At 38.0% G+C, this 20,534-nt stretch overlaps 1 protein-coding gene across 4 annotated transcripts in view; it reads right to left on the bottom strand.

Annotated features, from left to right (window-relative positions):
• si:ch211-126j24.1 (phosphofurin acidic cluster sorting protein 2) overlaps nt 1–20,534 on the bottom strand; it is a 77,911-nt gene that overhangs the window by 3,872 nt on the left and 53,505 nt on the right. For 2 of the 4 annotated variants that reach the window (XM_051911490.1, XM_051911489.1), the window contains exons 14-24: nt 20,407–20,511; nt 18,569–18,675; nt 18,265–18,419; nt 16,972–17,082; nt 16,776–16,878; nt 13,985–14,017; nt 3,390–3,432; nt 2,311–2,353; nt 2,087–2,228; nt 1,670–1,893; nt 1,461–1,574 (exon numbers count right to left, since the gene is read on the bottom strand). In XM_051911490.1, coding sequence (XP_051767450.1) covers nt 1,461–1,574; nt 1,670–1,893; nt 2,087–2,228; nt 2,311–2,353; nt 3,390–3,432; nt 13,985–14,017; nt 16,776–16,878; nt 16,972–17,082; nt 18,265–18,419; nt 18,569–18,675; nt 20,407–20,511 — 1,180 coding nt within the window. The remainder of the gene's footprint in view (nt 1–1,460; nt 1,575–1,669; nt 1,894–2,086; nt 2,229–2,310; nt 2,354–3,389; nt 3,433–13,984; nt 14,018–16,775; nt 16,879–16,971; nt 17,083–18,264; nt 18,420–18,568; nt 18,676–20,406; nt 20,512–20,534) is intronic. The other 2 variants (XM_051911493.1, XM_051911492.1) reach the window with 1 other exon arrangement.

Here is a 20,534-nt window from a genome sequence, read left to right on the forward strand (position 1 = left end):
CTTAAAGGGACAAATAAAGTAAAGCATATGAAAGCTTGTTTCTGCCCCGGAATAAAAAAATAAAAAAAAAAAACATTTAAAAGATTGCATTTAACATCTCACAATTCTGACTTTTTGCTCACAATTGCAAGTTTATTTCACAATTTACTTATTTTCTCAGAATTGTGAGATCCAATTCTGAGGGAAAAAAGACTTGAGAGTTTATCTCACAATACTGGCTATGTAACTTGCAATTGCGCCTGAATATCATGCAGTTCTGACTTTATAACTCGCAATTGTGAGTTTATATCACGCAATTTTGAGGAAAAAAGTCAGAACTGTGAGATAAAAAGTCACAGTTACCTTTTTTATTTTTCATTCAGTGGCAAAAACAAGCTTCCATAGTAGAAGCAGCAGGCAACTGAATGAGAAAATTCGACACTATAGTCTCAAGTCCATGGCCATGGGACGCCTGCCCAACACACGCTCCGACTAATTTCTGATTCATATTTCTGAAGATGTGTTTTTTAAAGTTACTGTTGTAGAGATTAGTGTTCCTGTGAGCTAAATGCTGCTGAAGATGTTTTGAGATGGAATACGTGAATGGCAAAATCCACAGAATTAAGTTTTTTTGCTCTCAATAATAAGTTCACTGAATGACCATACGATTAGGGGGGCACGTTGTGTCATCTGACCCCAAGTTTTTTTGCATGTTTAAGCTGTTTTAACTGAAACAACTGAAGCAACTTGCACCTGCATATCTTAAAATATGTCACTGTCATTGTTTTGTCTGAAGATGTGCACCAGTAATGTTTTTTTCTAAGGCATGTTTATGAAAGATACTTAAATGTCCTAATTGAACTAAGGCCTAATCCTGGCTTAATCTAAGCCTGTCTGTGAAATTAGGCCTATATTGCGAATCACATAGTTCACATCAACAATACATATCGTCACATTTTTATATCACTATATCTTGATAAAACAATGTATCGTTACACCCCTAATGTTTTCTATAGGCCTACTGTAATATATTTTAAAATGTAATTTATTCCTATGATCAAACCTGAATTTTCAGCATCATTACTCCAGTCTTCAGTGTGACATGATCCTTCAGAAATCATTCTAATATGCTAATTTGATGCTCAAGAAACATTTCTGATTATTATCAATGTTGAAAACAGCTGTGATACTTCATATTTTTGTGGAAACCATGATACATTTCTAAAAGGATTCTTTAATCAAAGGAAGTTGAACATCATAAATTAGAAACAGAAATCTTTTGTAACACTATAAAAGTCTTAACTTTTATAACATTATGGTAATGAGAAGCCATGCATGGTTTTATTACAGACATCACAGTTAAGACTGTAGGTATAAGGTATTGCTCAAGTGACCACAGGGTGGCAGTCAGGTACAACCCCCAAATCACACTACTGGGGCTTCCTGTGCATTGGATTTCAAGTGTTTGTGTGTTGGTTTACCCTTCAGCATGGTGTGCTGGTGTTTAGCTGTGCAGATGAGTCTGCTGATGCTGTCTATCACCTGACTCTTAGAGTCCACATCCTTCTCTTTCAGCTTCTTGCTCAGGAAAATCACTGAGTGTAGAAGGAAACCAGACATGAACTAAAAGCAACAGCACATAGGAGCCAAACTAATCACCCTCATGGCAGCTCATTTTAAGCCAACACACCTTTCTTGTTTTTCTCCTTCATGACAACGGTCATGGCCATGCCGGGAGGGGGTGTTGGCTCTCCTCCGTTGGGGATTCGGGAAACCTGCAGAGAGCGGAAGTTACTCTTCAATGTGTTCTTAATCCCCACGTCTCTTTTCTCGCCCTCTTTCTTCTTCTCTGCACCTTGTAACGTCCAGTAGTCCACCTGAAGACCCATCACCTCACCACCGGTGCCTGGAGAACTGCACACAGATACGTATGAAATAAAAGAGTGCCGTAGATGATGTACGCACAAACACTTTTTCACTGGCACCAATGCCATGTTTGACTTATCTTCATGCTCATTTTCAACCTCATTTCTCATAGAAATGACATTGTTGTCTAGGACAAAGATCAGGATTCTTAAGCATTTGTGCTATACATAGTTTCTCATACCCTGCTCCAGAGAGACTGGCAGAAACAGAGGGGGATGAGGGAGGGGTGGAGGTCATGTCTTTCCCGTACGGCGTTCCCGTCTGCGCCGGAGGTGAGGAGAGCATGTTCACACTGCCCACCATCACTGCATCATCAGAGTCCACTGCCAGACGACACACACACATCAGTCATATTTCACTGCTGTTATTGTTTTCATTGTGTTATTGGCTAAATGCAAATCCTACCTGATGTGGATAAGCTGTGCTCCACAATTCCTACTTTAACCAACTGCAAGAAAACACATCAAAATCCCAAATTAATTATGTTTGGAACAGCATACTATTGTTTATACTATTTCTGCAGTATTTTCCGTATTCATAGAATAACTCCAAAATGTGTAATATACCGCCAGTACTGTGCATAATACTGTCTCCCACAATGCAATGCTTTTGACTTGACCTTCCATTTTCAATGTGATGAGATTTCGACCAAATGATAAGTCAAGAATAAGATGTTAAAAATCACAGTTGATAGTGGTTTGTTCCAAGACAAATTTACACCAAATTGGGTTAAAACACAAAATATCTTTTTATTTCATAGATGATAACTACGCAACTTGCCAAAAGAATAGAAATGTAGCATTTTAACTATTGTTTTAAACATTTATCTTTACACATTGCAGTTTCAAATATTTTAGTATACAATAAGCAGTAATCAGTGCATAATATGCTCTACACATTCCACAAATTTGGTAAAAAAAAAAAAAAAAAAAAAAAAAGCCTGAAACTTTAACTTTAAGTCTTATTTTTTTCTTCTTTCCAACTAAGCAGAAAGAAGTGAAATAGTTGTTTACTGACCTCAGGAGGTGAAAATAAATTATTATGAGCTGTTTTATGTTATATTTATTTTAAATGAGGTTTGGAATTTTTGTAACCCTGTTACCAAAATTTTAATCTCTGAATGCAAATTTTTGCATTTTTGCAATTGTGAGCTCACAATTGAAAAATCCTCATGAAGCTCAAAATTTTTGTAAAAATTAACTATTTGCATGGCATTTTCCATTTTGTGTGATGAGGGAAAATCATGCAATAACAGGGTTGTGCTAAACATTGATTTTAGTTTAAATGAGTTACTAATTTAAATATATATTTAGATTTAATTCAATATTTAATTATAATTCAAATATAAGAAATAAAAATATAAACATACTGTATTTCTCACCATAACATACATGGGATATGCTTTTGTTAATGGGACAACCAAGTATATTTGCATCTTTAGAACAACAACAGAGAGGAAATGAATAAGAAAAAGCATTTCTCACCCCAATGAATGGGACAAACTTCTGGCAGGAATCTTCGTCAGGGCTGTCGAAGTCAAACAGGAGGGAAATGTTAGCACGGGGTGGACCGGACGTGTAATTTTAAGCTGTCAGTGAGGGCGGATGGTCTGTGAGATGCGTGTGGGGGGGGTGAGAATGAGGGGTGTCAGATCTGATAGTGTGACACAGAGTGGTGCCCTCTAGCTGACGGAGTGCTGTGAGAGACCACAGTGACTGTGAGGGCTCATGCCATGGCTCTGGGTCATGAGGACGCTGGGATAGCTTCTTACATCCTCCACCAATCGGGGGGTGTAAGGCTGCAGGCTATGGGGACACTTCATTATTGAACTCATTGGCTCTGTTTACACCTGGTATTAAGATGCATTTTGGTCGATTGGATCACAAGTGGACGACGCTAAATACAGGTGTAAACGGAGTCTCAAAGATGTTTTGAGCTTGTCCACTTTCGACCACTTCCAGAGGTAGTTGAAAACGGCTGTCAGAGCAGAAACGAAAGCTGCTGCTCTTTGTATGTTTTTCTATTGTTTACCTTTTGTCTATTAGATCGAAATATCTGAAAAATCCCATAGATTGACCCACCCATAGACCCTCCCCTCGAAAAAATCAGGACAGAAGTGGTTGAAAGTGGACAAAAGAGACGGATTAAAACGCCATGTGTAAGCAGGAATGTGTCTCCCTCATCTACTTGTGATCCAATCCACCAAAATGCATCTTAATATCAGGTGTCAACAGGTCAACATTGTTATCTAATCTTTCATGGCACTTCCCAAGAGTTGTCTACAACTGATAGAAGCTAGTCTCCAAGACTTAGGAAACCAGAACAAGAGGAACTTCCAAGACTCTGAATTTTTTTCGTTTGTAGCTGACAAAAACAGGGCTGGCACAAGAGTAGTCTCGTGTATCCAGACTTCTGACTATTGGCATAACGTTTGATCCACACTGTAACTTATTTAAGCCAAGAACCGCCCACTTACACAGGAAGAGAATGTCTGACCAACATGTACAATGACCAATCACAACTTTGAGAAATCTCTCTGCTTGCAATATCTTCTTTAGGTGTCTCAAACTTCAAAATTCCTTTTCTAAATTTTAAGCTGTGAATGAACAAACTCTACCAATTGGGTCAATGACATTTAAGAGTGTCCATGATAAATAGACAAAAGAAAAACTAAAATAAATAAATACATTTAAAAAACTCAACAAAAAAGGATGAGCACCCTAGTCGGACAGGTACAATGGTTTTAGACCCAAGCAATGTAAAAACAACTACGAATAGCCAGTGTATATGTGGCAAGAAGTCTGCAAGAATGATCGTGGCTTGAAGATCCACCAAGCAAGAATGAAGTGTTTGGTAGGAGGAGGAGCAGCACAATGCACAGGTGTTCAACTTGGTGAGACAGAGGAGGAGCCAGGTCCGGAGTCATCCCACAGAGCCCGAAACCTCCACATGTTGCAAACAAATCCCCCCAACATTAAGTTCAACAGGAGGTGGATCAAATGACCAGCAGCTAGTATGACTTCACTGTGTGATGTTGACTTCACAGGTTGATGAAGATCTCAACCAGATTTTGAAGGCAATGGTTAAGGGAGAGGCTGATGGAAAGCTGCAAGCCATGACAACAATCATTGTCAGCATGGGAGCAGAAGGGTTTGGAGAAGAGGAGGGAAAAAGTATGAGAACATTTTACTCTAAAAACCATAGAGTGGTGAGAATTCATAACATCAGGCAGGAGAACAGAGCACTAAAGTCCCAGTACAACAAAGCAGGAGAGAGTGAGCTCATTGGCTCAGCTCAGTTGATGTTTTTTTTTTGCGAAAGAAGATCAGGGTCCTCCGCCGAGCAGAGTGGCATCAGAGGAGCCGTCGTGAAAGGGCCCAAAGATGTGCTGCTTTTATGGCCGACCCCTTTAAGTTCACCAAGGAGTTGCTGGGGCAGAAGTGCAGTGGAAAGCTGGTATGTTCACAGGAAGAAATGAATCAATATTTGAGTAATACATATAGTGATCCTAAGAGAGAACAGGATTTGGGGCAGTGTGACATCTTGATAGACCCTCCTGAACCCGACACACAGTTTGACTTGTCAGAGCTGCAGTTGAAGGAAGTCATAGAGGTTATTTGCAAGGCAAGGGCAGGTTCTGCACTTGGACCAAGCAACACCTCCTACAAAGTGTACAAGAACTGCCCTAAGCTCCTGTTTCATCTGTGGAAGATTCTGCGAGTCATCTGGAGAAGGGGGAAAATCCTAGAGCAGTGGCGATGGGCTGAAGGGGTATGGATCCCAAAGGAGGAAAACTCAACCCAGATAGACCAGTTCCCTACTGAGCGTAGAAGCAAAGATTCTTCTTCAGCGCTGTTTCCAACCGACTGTGTACCTATTTGGCAGAGAACACCTACATAGATACAACAGTACAGAAAGGTAGAATTTCAGGTATTCCAGGCTGCTTGGAGCACACTGGTGTAGTGACACAGCTCATAAGGGAGGCCAGAGAAAACAAGGGCAAATTAGCATTTTGTGGCTAGACCTGGCAAATGCTTATGGCTCAATTCCACATAAGCTGGTACAAGCTAAGTGCCACATCCCCAGCAGGATTAAAGACCTCATCAATGATCAATCTCTTTAGGAGCAATGACATCAAGCTGGCACAAGGTTGAGATCAGGATCATTATGGGATGTACTATTTCTGTGACACTGTTCTCCCTAGCCATGAATATGCTTACCAAGTCTGCTGAACCGTGACAACCACCCATCAGGGCCTTTATGGATGACCTTACAGTCACCACAGAATCAGTCCCAGGATGTCAGTGGATTCTACAGGGCCTACAGAAGCTGGTGGACTGGGCCCGTATGCATTTCAAACCAGCCAAATCGAAATCATTGGTACTGTTGGGGAAGGTTGAGGAAAAATTCAGATTTCACATCGCAGGTACAGCCATTCCAACTATCTCTGAAAAGCCAGTCAAGAGCCTAGGCAAGGTGTTTGATAGTTCTTTGAGGGACACGAGATCTATCCAGGCCACATGCATAGAATTGGAGTGCTGGCTGAAATCTGTAGACAAGATTGGCCTGCCTTGGAAGTTCTAAGCCTGGTTGCACCAGCACGGCATTCTCCCTAGGATCCTGTGGCCCCTTCTTGTATATGCGGTGCAGATTTCAACAGTTGAGATCTTGGAAAGGAAAGTCAGCAACTACCTCAGGAGATGGCTGGGGCTGCCGAAGAGCCTGAGCAGCATTGCACTTTATGGACATCACAAGAAGCTGCAACTACCCTTCAAATCCTTAGGAGGAATTTAAAGTAATGAGAACTAGAGAAGTGGTACAATACAGGGACTCAAGAGATCTGAAAGTAGCAACTGCAGGGATCCAAGTGAGGACTTGCAGGAAATGGAGGGCAGAAGAGGCTGTTCAGGAGGCAGAAGCAAGGCTGCAGCACAGTAGACTGGTGGGAGTGGTTACACAAGGCAGAGCGGGGTTGGGATCCTTTCCGGCGGCACACATGAAAAACAGTAGAGGAAAGGAAAGGAACTGCCTTGTTCTGGAGGAAGTGAGAGCAACTGTGGAGGAGATTAGATCCTGCAGGCGGTGGGAATGAAACAACAAGGAGCATGGACAAGACAGGAGAATGCGATAGAGAGAAAGTCACCTGGACAGAGCTTTGGAAGGCTGAGCCACACCGCATAAAAATTCTCATCCAGTCAGTGTATGATGTTTAGCCAAGTTCATCAAATTTGCACCTATGGGGGAAAATAGAGTCACCAGTGATGGTACCGATGGAGGCATGATCAAGTCCTGAAGACCATCACCTAAGCTATCAGCGCAGGAGTTGAAAGGGCAGAGAGGTCCCGACCCTCCAAGTACAGAATTGATTTTGTCAGAGCTGGGGAGAAGCCTAAATGTACTAAAAGGAAATCAGCAAGCATTCTGGCCTCTGCAAGGTACTGGCAGTTGTCAGTGGACCTGGAAAGGTAGCTGAAGTTCCCTAGCCATATCACAGTTACCACCCTGCGACCACACATCGCCCTAATGTCAGAATCCACTAAACAAGTTGTGCTGCTGGAACTGACAGTCCCATGGGAAGATCGCTTGGAAGAGGCCTTTGAGAGGAAGCTTTCCAAGTATGCACTGGACTGGTCAGTGACTGAAAGCAAGCAGGATGGAGAGCAGGTGTATCCCAATGGAGGTTAGATGTAGGGGATTTACAGCACGTTCCTTAGCCAGAGCCTACAGAGAGCTGGGCATTGAGGGAGTGAGTAAGAGGGCAGCTATCCGCAGTACCACTGAAGAGAGAGCTTCAAGGTGGCTATGGCTCAAAAGACGAGAGCCATAGAGTGCTAAGTAGCTAGCCAGCTGTACACAAGCTGGGGTCTGATCAGCCCCAGCTGGGTCACCTGGAGAAGGATGTATGATGTTGTAAGACCTGAAACACCCGATGATTCCAGGAATTTCACTCAGGATGTGTCCAGCGGCATCAGAAGATGTAGGAGTACAATCATTCATATGCATACTGGAGAGCGGAAACACAAGAAGTTTCACATTTTGGCGCTTTCCATAGTTCAAGTTGGGTGAACTCTGACCTGTGAATTCGTATCATGTGAAGACGTGTGACCAATAGAAGATCGATAAGTCACGGCACAACCTCTTGGCTGAATTAAAAGAACGTGTGTGACCTCATATGAACATTGCATTATCCGTAGAAATTTTGCATGTTCAAAGTGTGATCGCGACTTAAAGGGGTCATGAACTGAGAAATCAAAATTCCCTTGATCTTTTGAGAAATCAAAATTCCCTTGATCTTTTGACACATAATACGTCATTGTACTATAACATCCTGTAAGTTTTAGAACTCAAAACTTTCTTGATAGTCTGAAAGCAGCTTATATTGAAGCCAGTCTGCTAAAAAGACTTCTGGTTCTGGAAAAGGTTCTAGAATGTGCCACTTTATGATGTAATAGTGTGGCTAAGCACCGCTTCCGCAGCTTCTACATCACCGCCTGCTTCTACATCACTGCCTGTTTAGCCCCGCCCACCGATTCTTGCATAGTGGGTAAACAACGAGAGAGGCAAACATATGTCTATGCAGAAACCAAACGATAAAGATGGCTCAGAAGACAATAAGATGCTGTGCAGTGCCAAGTTGTGGAAAAACACAGTCTTTGCATTGCCTTCCTTTTGATGCCAACATTAGGAAAGTAAGTAAGAACTTGGTCCTTTGTTTACTTCATTTTACCGCGGATTCGTTTACAAACAAGGCACAATTCAACGCAGGATTTTCAGCAAGATTGAAAGTAAAAGACGATGCTGTGCCGACTACATTGGATCCGACAGTAATGTCACACCACACAAGTGTGAGTAACTCTTTTCATTATGTGGTCACTATTGTTTTGTCTGTTATTACAGATCACTTGATATACTGAGTATTTATGCCTTTTAAAATTGTGATTAAATTACATACAGAAAGCGATCAAAGAACTCTCTCTTTATAATGACTGAAGCTGTCGATCACAAAGCATGAGTTTATCTGGACTCTCGCCAAAACTCCCATTATGAATCTCTAACTGTATTTACACTGTGTTTGCACTGTTAGTAATGATAGAAGCATTTGTGAGAGTGCAGAAACCAAGCTCCAATGACATGATCACTGCCATCACACGATCATCAGGCTGTCTGTCATTGGCTACAATGCTCATCGCTGCAAGCTTTTATGCGACGGGAGTAGACCTAAATATAGTGCTATAATCAACACTTTTCATGATTAGTTAATCTTGACAGCTATAGCTCCTAATAGTAAAAACGTGGTAAAGTTTTTCCAGTAGGGGTTCAATCCCTAACTGCCTGGCAGCGCCAGTTCCACATGTAAGACTTATTTCATATGCAAACATGTCAGCCAATCACAGCAGTGGGTGTTTACACAGAAGTCTCACAGCAGTGTTCAGACCAGAGGGCTAAAATCAGGGTAGAAAAATAGACTTTTTTATTATTGATGTAAAAATCATACTAAAATTATAAGTTCACCTCTGGAAACACTATGAAATAATAATTTAAAAAAAAAGTAGTTCATGACCACTTTAAGGCCGGGACACACTGACAGCCGGCCGCCAGGCAATGTCGGGTTGTTTTTGAGCATCATTCAGCTTAGTTTTTTCGGTATGTTCCTCAGTGCTGGCTCTACATTCTACATGCTCTGATTCAGCATGTAGAATCACCGTTGGGCCATCAGTGAGAGAGAAAACTCTTATTGGCTGTTCAGCTTAGCGAACGAGTCAGTGCATGAGAATAAACTTTTTAAAAACTTTTAGAATAAACTAAATACTTTTTTTAAATGCTATTTGAACATAAGAAACAAGCTTTATGAGACTGTTGTTGTCAGATTTCATTGGTGTCTTCAAATATGAAATCTGATCGTAAGCTTAGTGAACAGTTTTGTAGAATTGTATGTTTCCCCATTCAAAAAGATAGGAGCTGCACTTGGATGCCCGAGAGGCATTTTAAAGATGGCTGCTGAGCGAAATGAATGTCTTAAAGGGACTTTGTTTACATGCAGGCGCAGAACGGACGTGCTAGTTCACAGTCGCCTTCAGTCATTTTGGTGTGTTCAAGCATAGCTTTTTGGCAGCGATGCAGCCGACAAGAGGCGACAACACAGTCAGCTTCCATTGTCGCTAGTTCTTTGACATCGACATGATGTATCTCAGGCTTTATACGCATTAAGATGAAAATTAATACATAGATATTTAATCTTAAATATATTTAATTACAAACCCGATTCCAAAAAAGTTGGGACACTGTACAAATTGTGAATAAAAAAGGAATGCAATGATGTGGAAGTTTCAAATTTCAATATTTTATTCAGAATACAACATAGATGACATATCAAATGTTTAAACTGAGAAAATGTATCATTTTAAGGGAAAAATAAGTTGACTTTAAATTTCATGGCATCAACACATTTAAAAAAAGTTGGGACAAGGCCATGTTTTCCACTGTGTGGCATCCCCTCTTCTTTTTTATAACAGTCTGCAAACGTCTGGGGACTGAGGAGACAAGTTGCTCAAGTTTAGGAATAGGAATGTTGTCCCATTCTTGTCTAATACAGGCTTCTAGTTGCTCAACTGTCTTAGGTCTTCTTTGTCACATCTTCCTCTTTATGATGCGCCAAATGTTTACTATGGGTGAAAGATCTGGACTGCAGGCTGGCCATTTCAGTACCCGGATCCTTCTTCTACGCAGCCATGATGTTGTATAATTGATGCAGTATGTGGTCTGGCATTGTCATTTTGGAAAATGCAAGGTCTTCCCTGAAAGAGACGACGTCTGGATGGGAGCATATGTTGTTCTAGAACTTGGATATACCTTTCAGCATTGATGGTGCCTTTCCAAATGTGTAAGCTGCCCATGCCACACGCACTCATGCAATCCCATACCATCAGAGATGCAGGCTTCTGAACTGAGTGCTGATAACAACTTGTGTTGTCCTTGTCCTCTTTAGTCCGGATGACATGGCGTCCCAGTTTTCCAAAAAGAACTTCAAATTTTGATTCGTCTGACCACAGTACAGTTTTCCACTTTGCCACGGTCCATTTTAAATGAGCCTTGGCCCAGAGAAAACGCCTGCGCTTCTGGATCATGTTTAGATATGGCTTCTTTTTTGACCTATAGAGTTTTAGCCGGCAACGGCGAGTGGCACGGTGGATTGTGTTCACCGACAATGTTTTCTGGAAGTATTCCTGAGCCCATGTTGTGATTTCCATTACAGTAGCATTCCTGTATGTGATGCAGTGCCGTCTAAGGGCCCGAAGATCACAGGCATCCAGTATGGTTTTCCGGCCTTGACCCTTACGCACAGAGATTGTTCCAGATTCTCTGAATCTTTGGATGATATTATGCACTGTAGATGATGATAACTTCAAACTCTTTGCAATTTTTCTCTGAGAAACTCCTTTCTGATATTGCTCCACTATTTTTAGCTGCAGCATTGGGGGAATTGGTGATTCTCTGCCCATCTTGACTTCTGAGAGACACTGCCACTCTGAGAGGCTCTTTTTATACCCAATCATGTTGCCAATTGACCTAATAAGTTGCAAATTGGTCCTCCAGCTGTTCCTTATATGTACATTTAACTTTTCCGGCCTCTTATTGCTACCTGTCCCAACTTTTTTGGAATGTGTAGCTCTCGTGAAATCCAAAATGAGCCAATATTTGGCATGACATTTCAAAATGTCTCACTTTCAACATTTGATATGTTATCTATATTCTATTGTGAAAAAAATATACGTTTATGAGATTTGTAAATTACTGCATTCCTTTTTTATTCACAATTTGTACAGTGTCCCAACTTTTTTGGAATCGGGTTTGTATATAAAACAGTACAACAGCTGGAGCTGTGAGGTTCCTCTGCATAAAAATGTAGATCCATACAGATATAGATAGTTTGGCTGTTTTTTTTTTTTTTGTGAATTACTAAACTTGTGTATGCGGTCATCCAATTAAAATACTCTAAATTCATTAACAATAGAATGAAAAACAAATTCATGTATGTGTGCTTATAAATACAAATAATCCACACAATAAGTGAATGAGACCCTAGTGACTCTAAAAAGTAACATATTTGCCTTACATGTATACATATCTTAATCATTATCAAGTGTTGATAAATTATAAATGAATAAATATCATTAAATTACCCGGGAGTCGCACTACATGGCATGGTACAACCTTGTGTAGTCATTAAAACAATTTTTATTGTTTTTTTTTTGCATGTTTCGGCATGTTGGTTGCACTGCTTGGCGTTGATTTCAGTGAACTAAACAAACATTAAACACCCCGACTTTTTGTGAGAGAAACTTTGAATTTTGATCTGTTCGGTCAAGGAGCATAAAAAAAAAAAAAATGTAACTTCAAGACCATTCAGAAAACCAAATCAAGTTCTGCCCTACATTATTTTTTCTTTTTGAATGTCCCATTTCAATCATAAATAGACCACATTACAGAAGTGAAATGGGTTCTGCACACTGACTGGTTAACCTTTATTTTAGGCCCTGCTCAACTAATATGATTGTAAAAAGACGGTAAGGAAGGTTTAGAGTTATTGTTAATATTTTAATGTGGACACAGCTGCAGCACAACACTCATCTTCTGCTGTCCATTCTCACTTCATTCATTTCTCTTTGTTGTCTTTCTATAGGTCTTTTATCACTTTATGTACCCATGTGTTTCTATCTGTATATCTCCATTCATCTTTCTCTTTTATTCTGCTTCATATAAAGTGATAATTGGTTGTGTGACCTTTGGTATTTGTGCTCGTCCTTCTACAAGGAAACTGCAGACTATCACAGATTTATGTTCCAGTCAGTGTGTGTGAATATTAGAGGTACATGATTCCACATTCCATTATTCCCGAATAATTCCAAAACCTCTACTAATAAGAAGCAAATGCTTTGGATACAAGCAACTATTGTTTTTTTTTTTTTTTTGTAAGCAGCTAAAATCGCTTATAACAACTTTAAAAGAATATTCCAGCTTCAATACAACATAATCTCTATTAACGAATCATGTACTATATTTTGTGCTTAGTATCAGATTAATGTTTATTTGGTAACATTTGCAATGAGGTCTCATTTATTATTAACATTAGTTAATGCATTAACTGATAATGAGCAATATGTATTTGCAGCATTTATTAACCTTTGTTAATAATAGTTCATAAAAATATTCGTTCACACTTTTGTTTAGGGTCCAATTTTCACTATTAACTTTTGCCTCAATAAACTCCTAATTAATTACTGCTTATTAATAGTTAGTAAGGTAGTTAAGTTTAGGTATTGGATAGGATTAAGGGATGTAGAATATGGTCATACAGAATAAGGCATTAATATATGATTTATAAGTACTATAAAACAGCCAATATCCTAGCAATATGCATGCTAATAAGCAACTAGTTAATAGTGAGAATTGGACCCTAAACTAAAGTGTCATGTTAGTTCACAGTGCATTAACTAATGTTAACAGGTATAACATTTGATCTTAGAAATGTGCAAGTAAATGTTGAATTTAACATTAACTAAGATTAATAAGTGCAGAAGTATTGTTCATTGTTAGTTCATGTTAACTATTGTAGTTAACTGATGTTAACAAGTGAAACCTTATTGTAAAGTGTTACCATTTAATTAACTATTAATAAGTTGACTACAGAACACATGCATGAAATTGATCGCATTGATAAACTTAATATTCAAAATTTTAACAACAATTAATCTTTAAGACTTCCTCAGCTAACACAATAGTATCACACTTGCAAGTTTGAACCCACAACCTTTCAGTTACCACATTTCTAACCACTAAATCACATCACCCTACTTCACTCCTCTCTTTCAGAGTTAGTCACCATCTCTTTTCAAACCTGTTAAACCAAACTAAATCAGTTAAAGACACAAAAAGACTGAATTATGAAAACACAAAACACACAGTGAGCAAAAACTAGTAGTCACGCAGACAGGTGTGTGAGGTTAACACACTGAGAGCATGAGTGATTTAAACCACATCAAACATTGACTGACGTCAACCCAAACACACGATTAGGTACCTGATGTAAAAATCAAAATACAAACTTCTCTTCCTTGAAGGCAAAAACAAAAGAAAAGGAGGGAAAAACCCAAAGCATAACAGTTACTGCATCATCCTCAACACACGTCTACTTCTCAATGACAAAATAAAACCAGATCAAGCAAACAAGTGACATAATTAAAAAAAAAAAGAAAGAAAGAAAATGAAAGAGCAACAGATTATAAGGGGCTTTGTTTGATCTACTTTACGGTCTAATTGACGATAATGATTATGATACTCATTATAAAACTTGTCCTTGTCACATTTCACCTCAAAACAAAACAAATATGAATTGATTTATATTTTGCAGTAAAAACAACAACAAAAACAAATCATAAAATAATATTTTGCAATAAGAAGATTAAGTCTTTTAAGACCATTAAGATTATTTTATGACAATTAGGCTGTCAGGGTTATGCTTTGGTTAGGTTTATTTTCATGGTTTGGTTCTGTTCTGTTCTTGTTTCCTGTCATCTTAAGTTGACCCAGGATGCGTCTCAACCTAGTTCAAAGCTCCCTAGTTCAGTAGTCTGATCAGGGAAGTTGGTCATTAAAAGGGCCGTTTCAATCACAAAATCCTTCCAGTGCACTGAGACGTTCGCTCCCTAAAAATTCCTCACTGCAATAACCAGGGAGCATCGATGCTAACTATGCTACCTTACGTCACATTTCTGAAGCGCGAAACATAAAACGCAAGAGCCAACTCAATAAATACAATGACACGTGATAGAAGATTTGAAATAACAAACTGTTTTTTTCAAATACATGTCAGCATAAACACATTCGCTAGACAGGTAGTGAACACATCTAGTTAACATTTATAATTAAAATTCAGCTGAAATGTAAGGATATGTAACAGAACTGTTTAACAGAGTGTTTAAACGACATAAAATGTAATATAAAAAGGTCCTGCCTGTTGATGATTAATACCAGCGGTGACGTTCTACAACGTTGACGTTGTACATAGTCATGCCGCCGGAAATTGAGTAATCATTGTCCCAGTGTATAGTGAACCAGGGTCCTTACCAATGCCTGGATTCATGTACTCGATATACTGATTCACAAGCTCAGGAGCTAGAGAGCTAATTGAGAAACACCCCTATTTTCCTAGTGTGTGCCAATTTGTTTCCATACTGATTAGTTTCACCTGTGTTTCATTTAGCTCCCTTTGTTTGCCCTGTGTATATATAGCCCTTAGTTCCCTCGATCCTTTGTCCGGTATTGCCTTGTATTTTTAAGTACGAGCTGTTACGCTATCGTGTGTTGCTCCTGTGCTTCCTGGATTGTGTCAATTATTTGGTTTAAAAAACTGCTGCTAATCCCTTATTCTGTTCATCATTGCTTTGAACATGATACAAGCACATTTCCCCCAAATTCTCATTACCGCAATAAGCACAGTTTTACTTTTTTTACTTTGTTTTTTTTTTGGAAATTGTTAGTGGTATTTTTCTTCTGGTTCTTTACTATAATAAAGAATTATTACAGTAAAGAATCTAATAAATATTTTTCATGAAAATAGTCCTTTTAATAGTCCTAAACCAACTTTCATGGTCCTAAAATCAACATTCTTTAGTGTGTAATGAAAGATGCTGTTTGAGCATTGTAGTCTTGAGTTTTCTTCTGGGAACAAACATGTCACAATATTCCTCATTTAAATAATTTCCGGCCAAAATAAAATAAATGGGGCAGGGCCTGGTAGAGTTAGTAGTTGAAACATGCGGTTTTGTTATGTTAGACATTTCCTAAACACTCTAGAAACGACTGACCAATCACAACACACTGGTCCAGCCAAACAATCCGATTGTGCTTTTCAGAAGGAGGGGCTTCACAGAGACAGAAACTAAACAGGGGTGCGTTTCCCAAAAGCATCATTAGCCAACTAACATCGCAAGTTACTAACATAGTTCAACGATTTGGTGTTTCCTGAAAACCATCGTTCAAATGAACATTCGCAAACTCCACCGCAAACTTGTGTGGTTGGAACGACAGCTCTCGAGCTGTGGTTAGAAGCATAGTTTCTTATTTTTATGACGTGGACTTAATAAATCATTATCTTAAGCAAAATAAGCAAGCTGACATTAAGTTCAATGTATGTCTTTTATTTAGAATATATACAAATATCATTTAAATATTTTAGTTTGTCAAGAGATCTTAAGCAACGCTTTTGAAGAGTGCGCATGTGCGTACGTGCTCTAGTATGTAAGAACGAGCCTATGAATAATAACTGAAAAAAAATGAGAAGTAGTCCTAAGATTAATTCGAGCATTAATTCGATCTCAAACTTGGTGAATTGGTGATTCAGGATTCGGGAAACAGTTGTGTCTAGCTAGTTGATTTGTTCAACGATGTATTGTACTGTGGTAGTGAAGCAGCGAGTTACGTCGTTGTACAGGAAATGCACCCCAGAGTATTACTGACAGACTGGGAAAAACGGAGATGCAACAGTGTCAAATGTGTGAAAATTAATGTTTGTTGAACATTCAAGCATGATTTAAAACCTATTCTAGTAGAGCCCCAAAACAAAACAAAACTTTGTAAAAGGAGATAACATGGCCCGTTTAAGTAAAATACAATGTTTTTCTTCTGAATTTGGGGTGAAATATGACCTGGACAATGTTTTTTGATACATTTTGTAAGATATATCATGGAAACAAACTTTATTTTGGCCAGATGGTGAATAAACATACAGAACACTTAAGTATCACTGACACACGGCATCACATTTACATCATTAATTAGATATTCTCACGCACACAGATGCAAGACAATACCTTTTCTGTTTATAGGTGAGCATTGCTTCAGAAATAGGGAACTGGTGGGACAGATTCGCTCCAGCCAGGTACTGTGAGACGCGCCCGGCCACATCAATATTATCTGTGGACATTTTCAAACATCAAACGCATTAAGGACCAGACAATAAAGGCATCAAATCATATTTGAAGAGCCCATATTAGCATGCGCTCTAACCTGAAGTGGGAGCTTCTAACCTCCCGAAAATGTCCCGCCATCCTGCGTCCATGAAGATGTTACTGAACTTACTGTCAAATGTTGAGATGTACTTGGCCAGTGGATGACAACCTGATCAAAAACAAAGTACATTTTGCTCATATCGAAAAAACCCCCCCACATAATAAAAGGATTGTCTTTCACATCACACCAAAAGTCCAAAATAAACATTCTCTAAGCACCTGATACGACTATAAACTGGCTTTGGTCCATAAATAATACCACCAGCTGGGTGGAAACTCTAATATGAACATAATACAGGGTTTAATTGAACTGTGTGAATCCTCTCATTAAGCCGCCAAAACTGAAATATAAAAAATCTGTAACAAAGACTCATTGACACATACAGTTTTACTGAAATAAACAGATATAAAAATACATATCTTTAACATATTATAAAATATCTAAAAATTTTATTAAAAAAATACACTACTGTGTATTTATAATAATTACGATTTTTTTAAATATTTTTGAAAGAAGTCCCTTCTGCTCACCAAGGCTACATTTATTTGATCAAACATAAAAGAGTAATACTGTGAAATATTATTATAATTTAAAATCACTGTTTTCTATGTGAATATATTAAAATGTAATTTACTCCTGTGATCAAAGCTGAATTTTCAGCATCATTACTCCAGTCTTCAGTGTCACATGATCCTTCAGAAATCATTCTAATATGATGATTTGCTGCTCAATTATTATCCATTATTATTGGTGCTCAAATATTAATAACGGTCCTTATTATCAATGCTAAAAACTGTTGCTGCATTACATTTTTGTGGAAACTGTGATACATTCTTTGATGAATAGACATTTCCAAAAGTTTGAAATAGAAATTATTTGTAATATTATAAATGTCTTTACTATCACTTTTGTTCAGTTTAATGTGTCCTTGCTGAATAAAAGTATTCATTTTAATTAAAAAAAAAAAAAAAAAAAAATCTTGCATACCCCAAACTTTTAAATAGTAGTGTATCACTGTTTCCACCAAAAATATATGGCAAAAATATGAAGCAGCATCAACAATGATAATAATTAAAATATTTTTGAGCATCAAACCAGCATATTACATACACACAGAAATAAGTTACATTTGAAAATATATTCACATAGAAAACAGATATTTTAAATTATAATAATAATATTTCACAATATAACTGATTTTACAGTGTTCTTGATCAAATAAATGCAGCCTTGCTAAGCAGAAGAGACTTTTTTCAAAAACTACTGACAGTAGTGTTTATTTTTGCTTACCAACAGGAATGACCAAGAAACGAATGTAGCTCAACCAATCGGGTGTCTTGTTGGCAAGCTGCTCCACAAAACAGCGAAGGACCGTGCTGAGGTAACTCTGATCACCCGCCACTGCCACTTTAATGGTTGGTGGTGTTTGTGCATTACAGTTGCAGCTGACACAATGTCAAACACAGAATGAGATTTACAAAAGACAAAAAGAATCATACTCAAGTTCTCACTAAGAAAAAATAAGAACCTATAAATCGAGCTAGGGTTTATTCTTGTATTGTGAGTGGACAGTGAGGAATTTGAGTGGCCTTACAATCGTTGAATCCTGGTGACGATGGTGTTGAAGGCTGCCTGAACATCTGCAGGGGAAACGGTGGACACAATAGGCTGCTTGTGCTCCTGAAGAATCTCATTCAAATACTGCCACAGAAACACAGTTCACGGTTCAGAAAGCAGAGGGAAATCGGGAGGATGGCAAAAAAAAAAAAACAGTGTGAAAGAAAAAAGTAATGAGGACTGCGATGTACATAATGGCTATTCTTGCAGTACACATCAGCCTCAGGGAAGGACGAATATCCAAATAAATCCAAACAGACAAGACAAGTGATAAAAACACTTTGTGTCCCCAGGTTAATGCGTCAGCCCTGTTACCATCATAACCATCTCTTATTAAAGTCAATAAATCAAGCAGTGAACTCTGGGACAAGTAAATCAAGGACAAGTCTCCGCTTTTCACTTTTTAAGAATGTAAAGTTGATTGATGACAAAAAAAAAATAAAAAATAAAAATTCAAAATGGCTCTAAATATGCGTGTACAAACTTATTCAACCTTCAAAAGTCAAATTTTGTGCAGAATCTTTTATTCTTTATAACCTCCAATTAACGCTGCCTGTAAGTGCTTAGAAGCTTCTGTCACCTCTCTACTGCAATTTTGGCCCATTCCTCGCTTAAAAAAGCTTCAGATTACTGATAGTCTTTGGTTTCCATGTTACCACTGCTTTCTACAAATTCCACTAAATATTTTCAATGAGATTTCAGTCTGAAAACTCCATTGAGTCCATTGATCATCAAGCTTCAGTCTCTGCACCGAAGGCATCACCATCTTTGCCAAAATGGCTTGATACTTCAAAGAATTCATGATGTCCTTCATACAGTCAAGATTTCTACTTCCTGCAACAGCAAAGAACCCCCATAACAAGACTGGACCTCCTCCATGTTTGACCATGAGATGGTGTTCTTCTGTTCATAAGCTTTACATTCTCTGAATCACTGAAATGGTTATTAATAAATTTTGTTTAATAGTTTACTGATGCCTTTGATGAATTGTTTTCATAAAATTTTGTTCTCAGCAGCAAAATGTCTTTCAGGTTAAGGGGGTTGAATCATTTTGATTGCAACTGTATATAAGAATATATATTTGAATTACATTCCCATGATTGTATAAAGATCAAATGATTATTGAAAACTGGAAATTTGTAGAAATATGAGCATTCAATTCTCTTTCAAATATACACTTGCACTATGAAATTGCTAAATAACCTGTAAACCTATCAACTGTTGTTAACAGTCATATCCCAACTAGGGAAGTGGGATTTACTAGTTGATTCCTCATTCTGCACTAACTAGAAAGAAAAATACTACTAAACACCTACATATCACACTAATGCACTAATTTAATAATTTTGCTAAAAAATCTTTAAAATTGCCTTTAGAAATCACCTGTTTTTGGAATAACCCTAAAATACACCCAAAATAATATTTTTAAATGGTGTTTTTGACTTGTTTTCAACTAAAAATATTAAATCATCTTTACAAAACATCGAAACAAGATACATTTCACTGAGATGCAAAATTACAAAAACATTCGGAACATAATGTACCAAATTTGTACCAAATTTAGTTAGGTTCACACTTAAAACCAAGAAACAAATATATGCCAACGGGGTAAGAAAAATAAACTTAACTCAAGATATTTTCTCTGAAAACAAGTCATATCTCATTACACAATTCTCAAGTAAATGTATCTTGTTTTAAGGATGTTTCAGTTTTTTTATTAGAAAACAAGTCCCAAATATATATATATATATATATATATATATATATATACACACACAGCATATATAAAAAAATTCCAGGGTAGAAAACACACACCTGCCCCTGCCAGTCTGTAGTGTTAATAAGGATGATGTTCTCTGGCAGATGTTCGTCAGAGTTCAGGATCTGATTGAGCTGATCGTACACTGATTTCCTTGGGACCTGTGACAAGAAGGACATCAGGT

The sequence above is a fragment of the Ctenopharyngodon idella genome, chromosome 10 (genome assembly GCF_019924925.1).
Source record: "Ctenopharyngodon idella isolate HZGC_01 chromosome 10, HZGC01, whole genome shotgun sequence".
NCBI classification, from domain to species: Eukaryota; Metazoa; Chordata; class Actinopteri; order Cypriniformes; family Xenocyprididae; genus Ctenopharyngodon; species Ctenopharyngodon idella.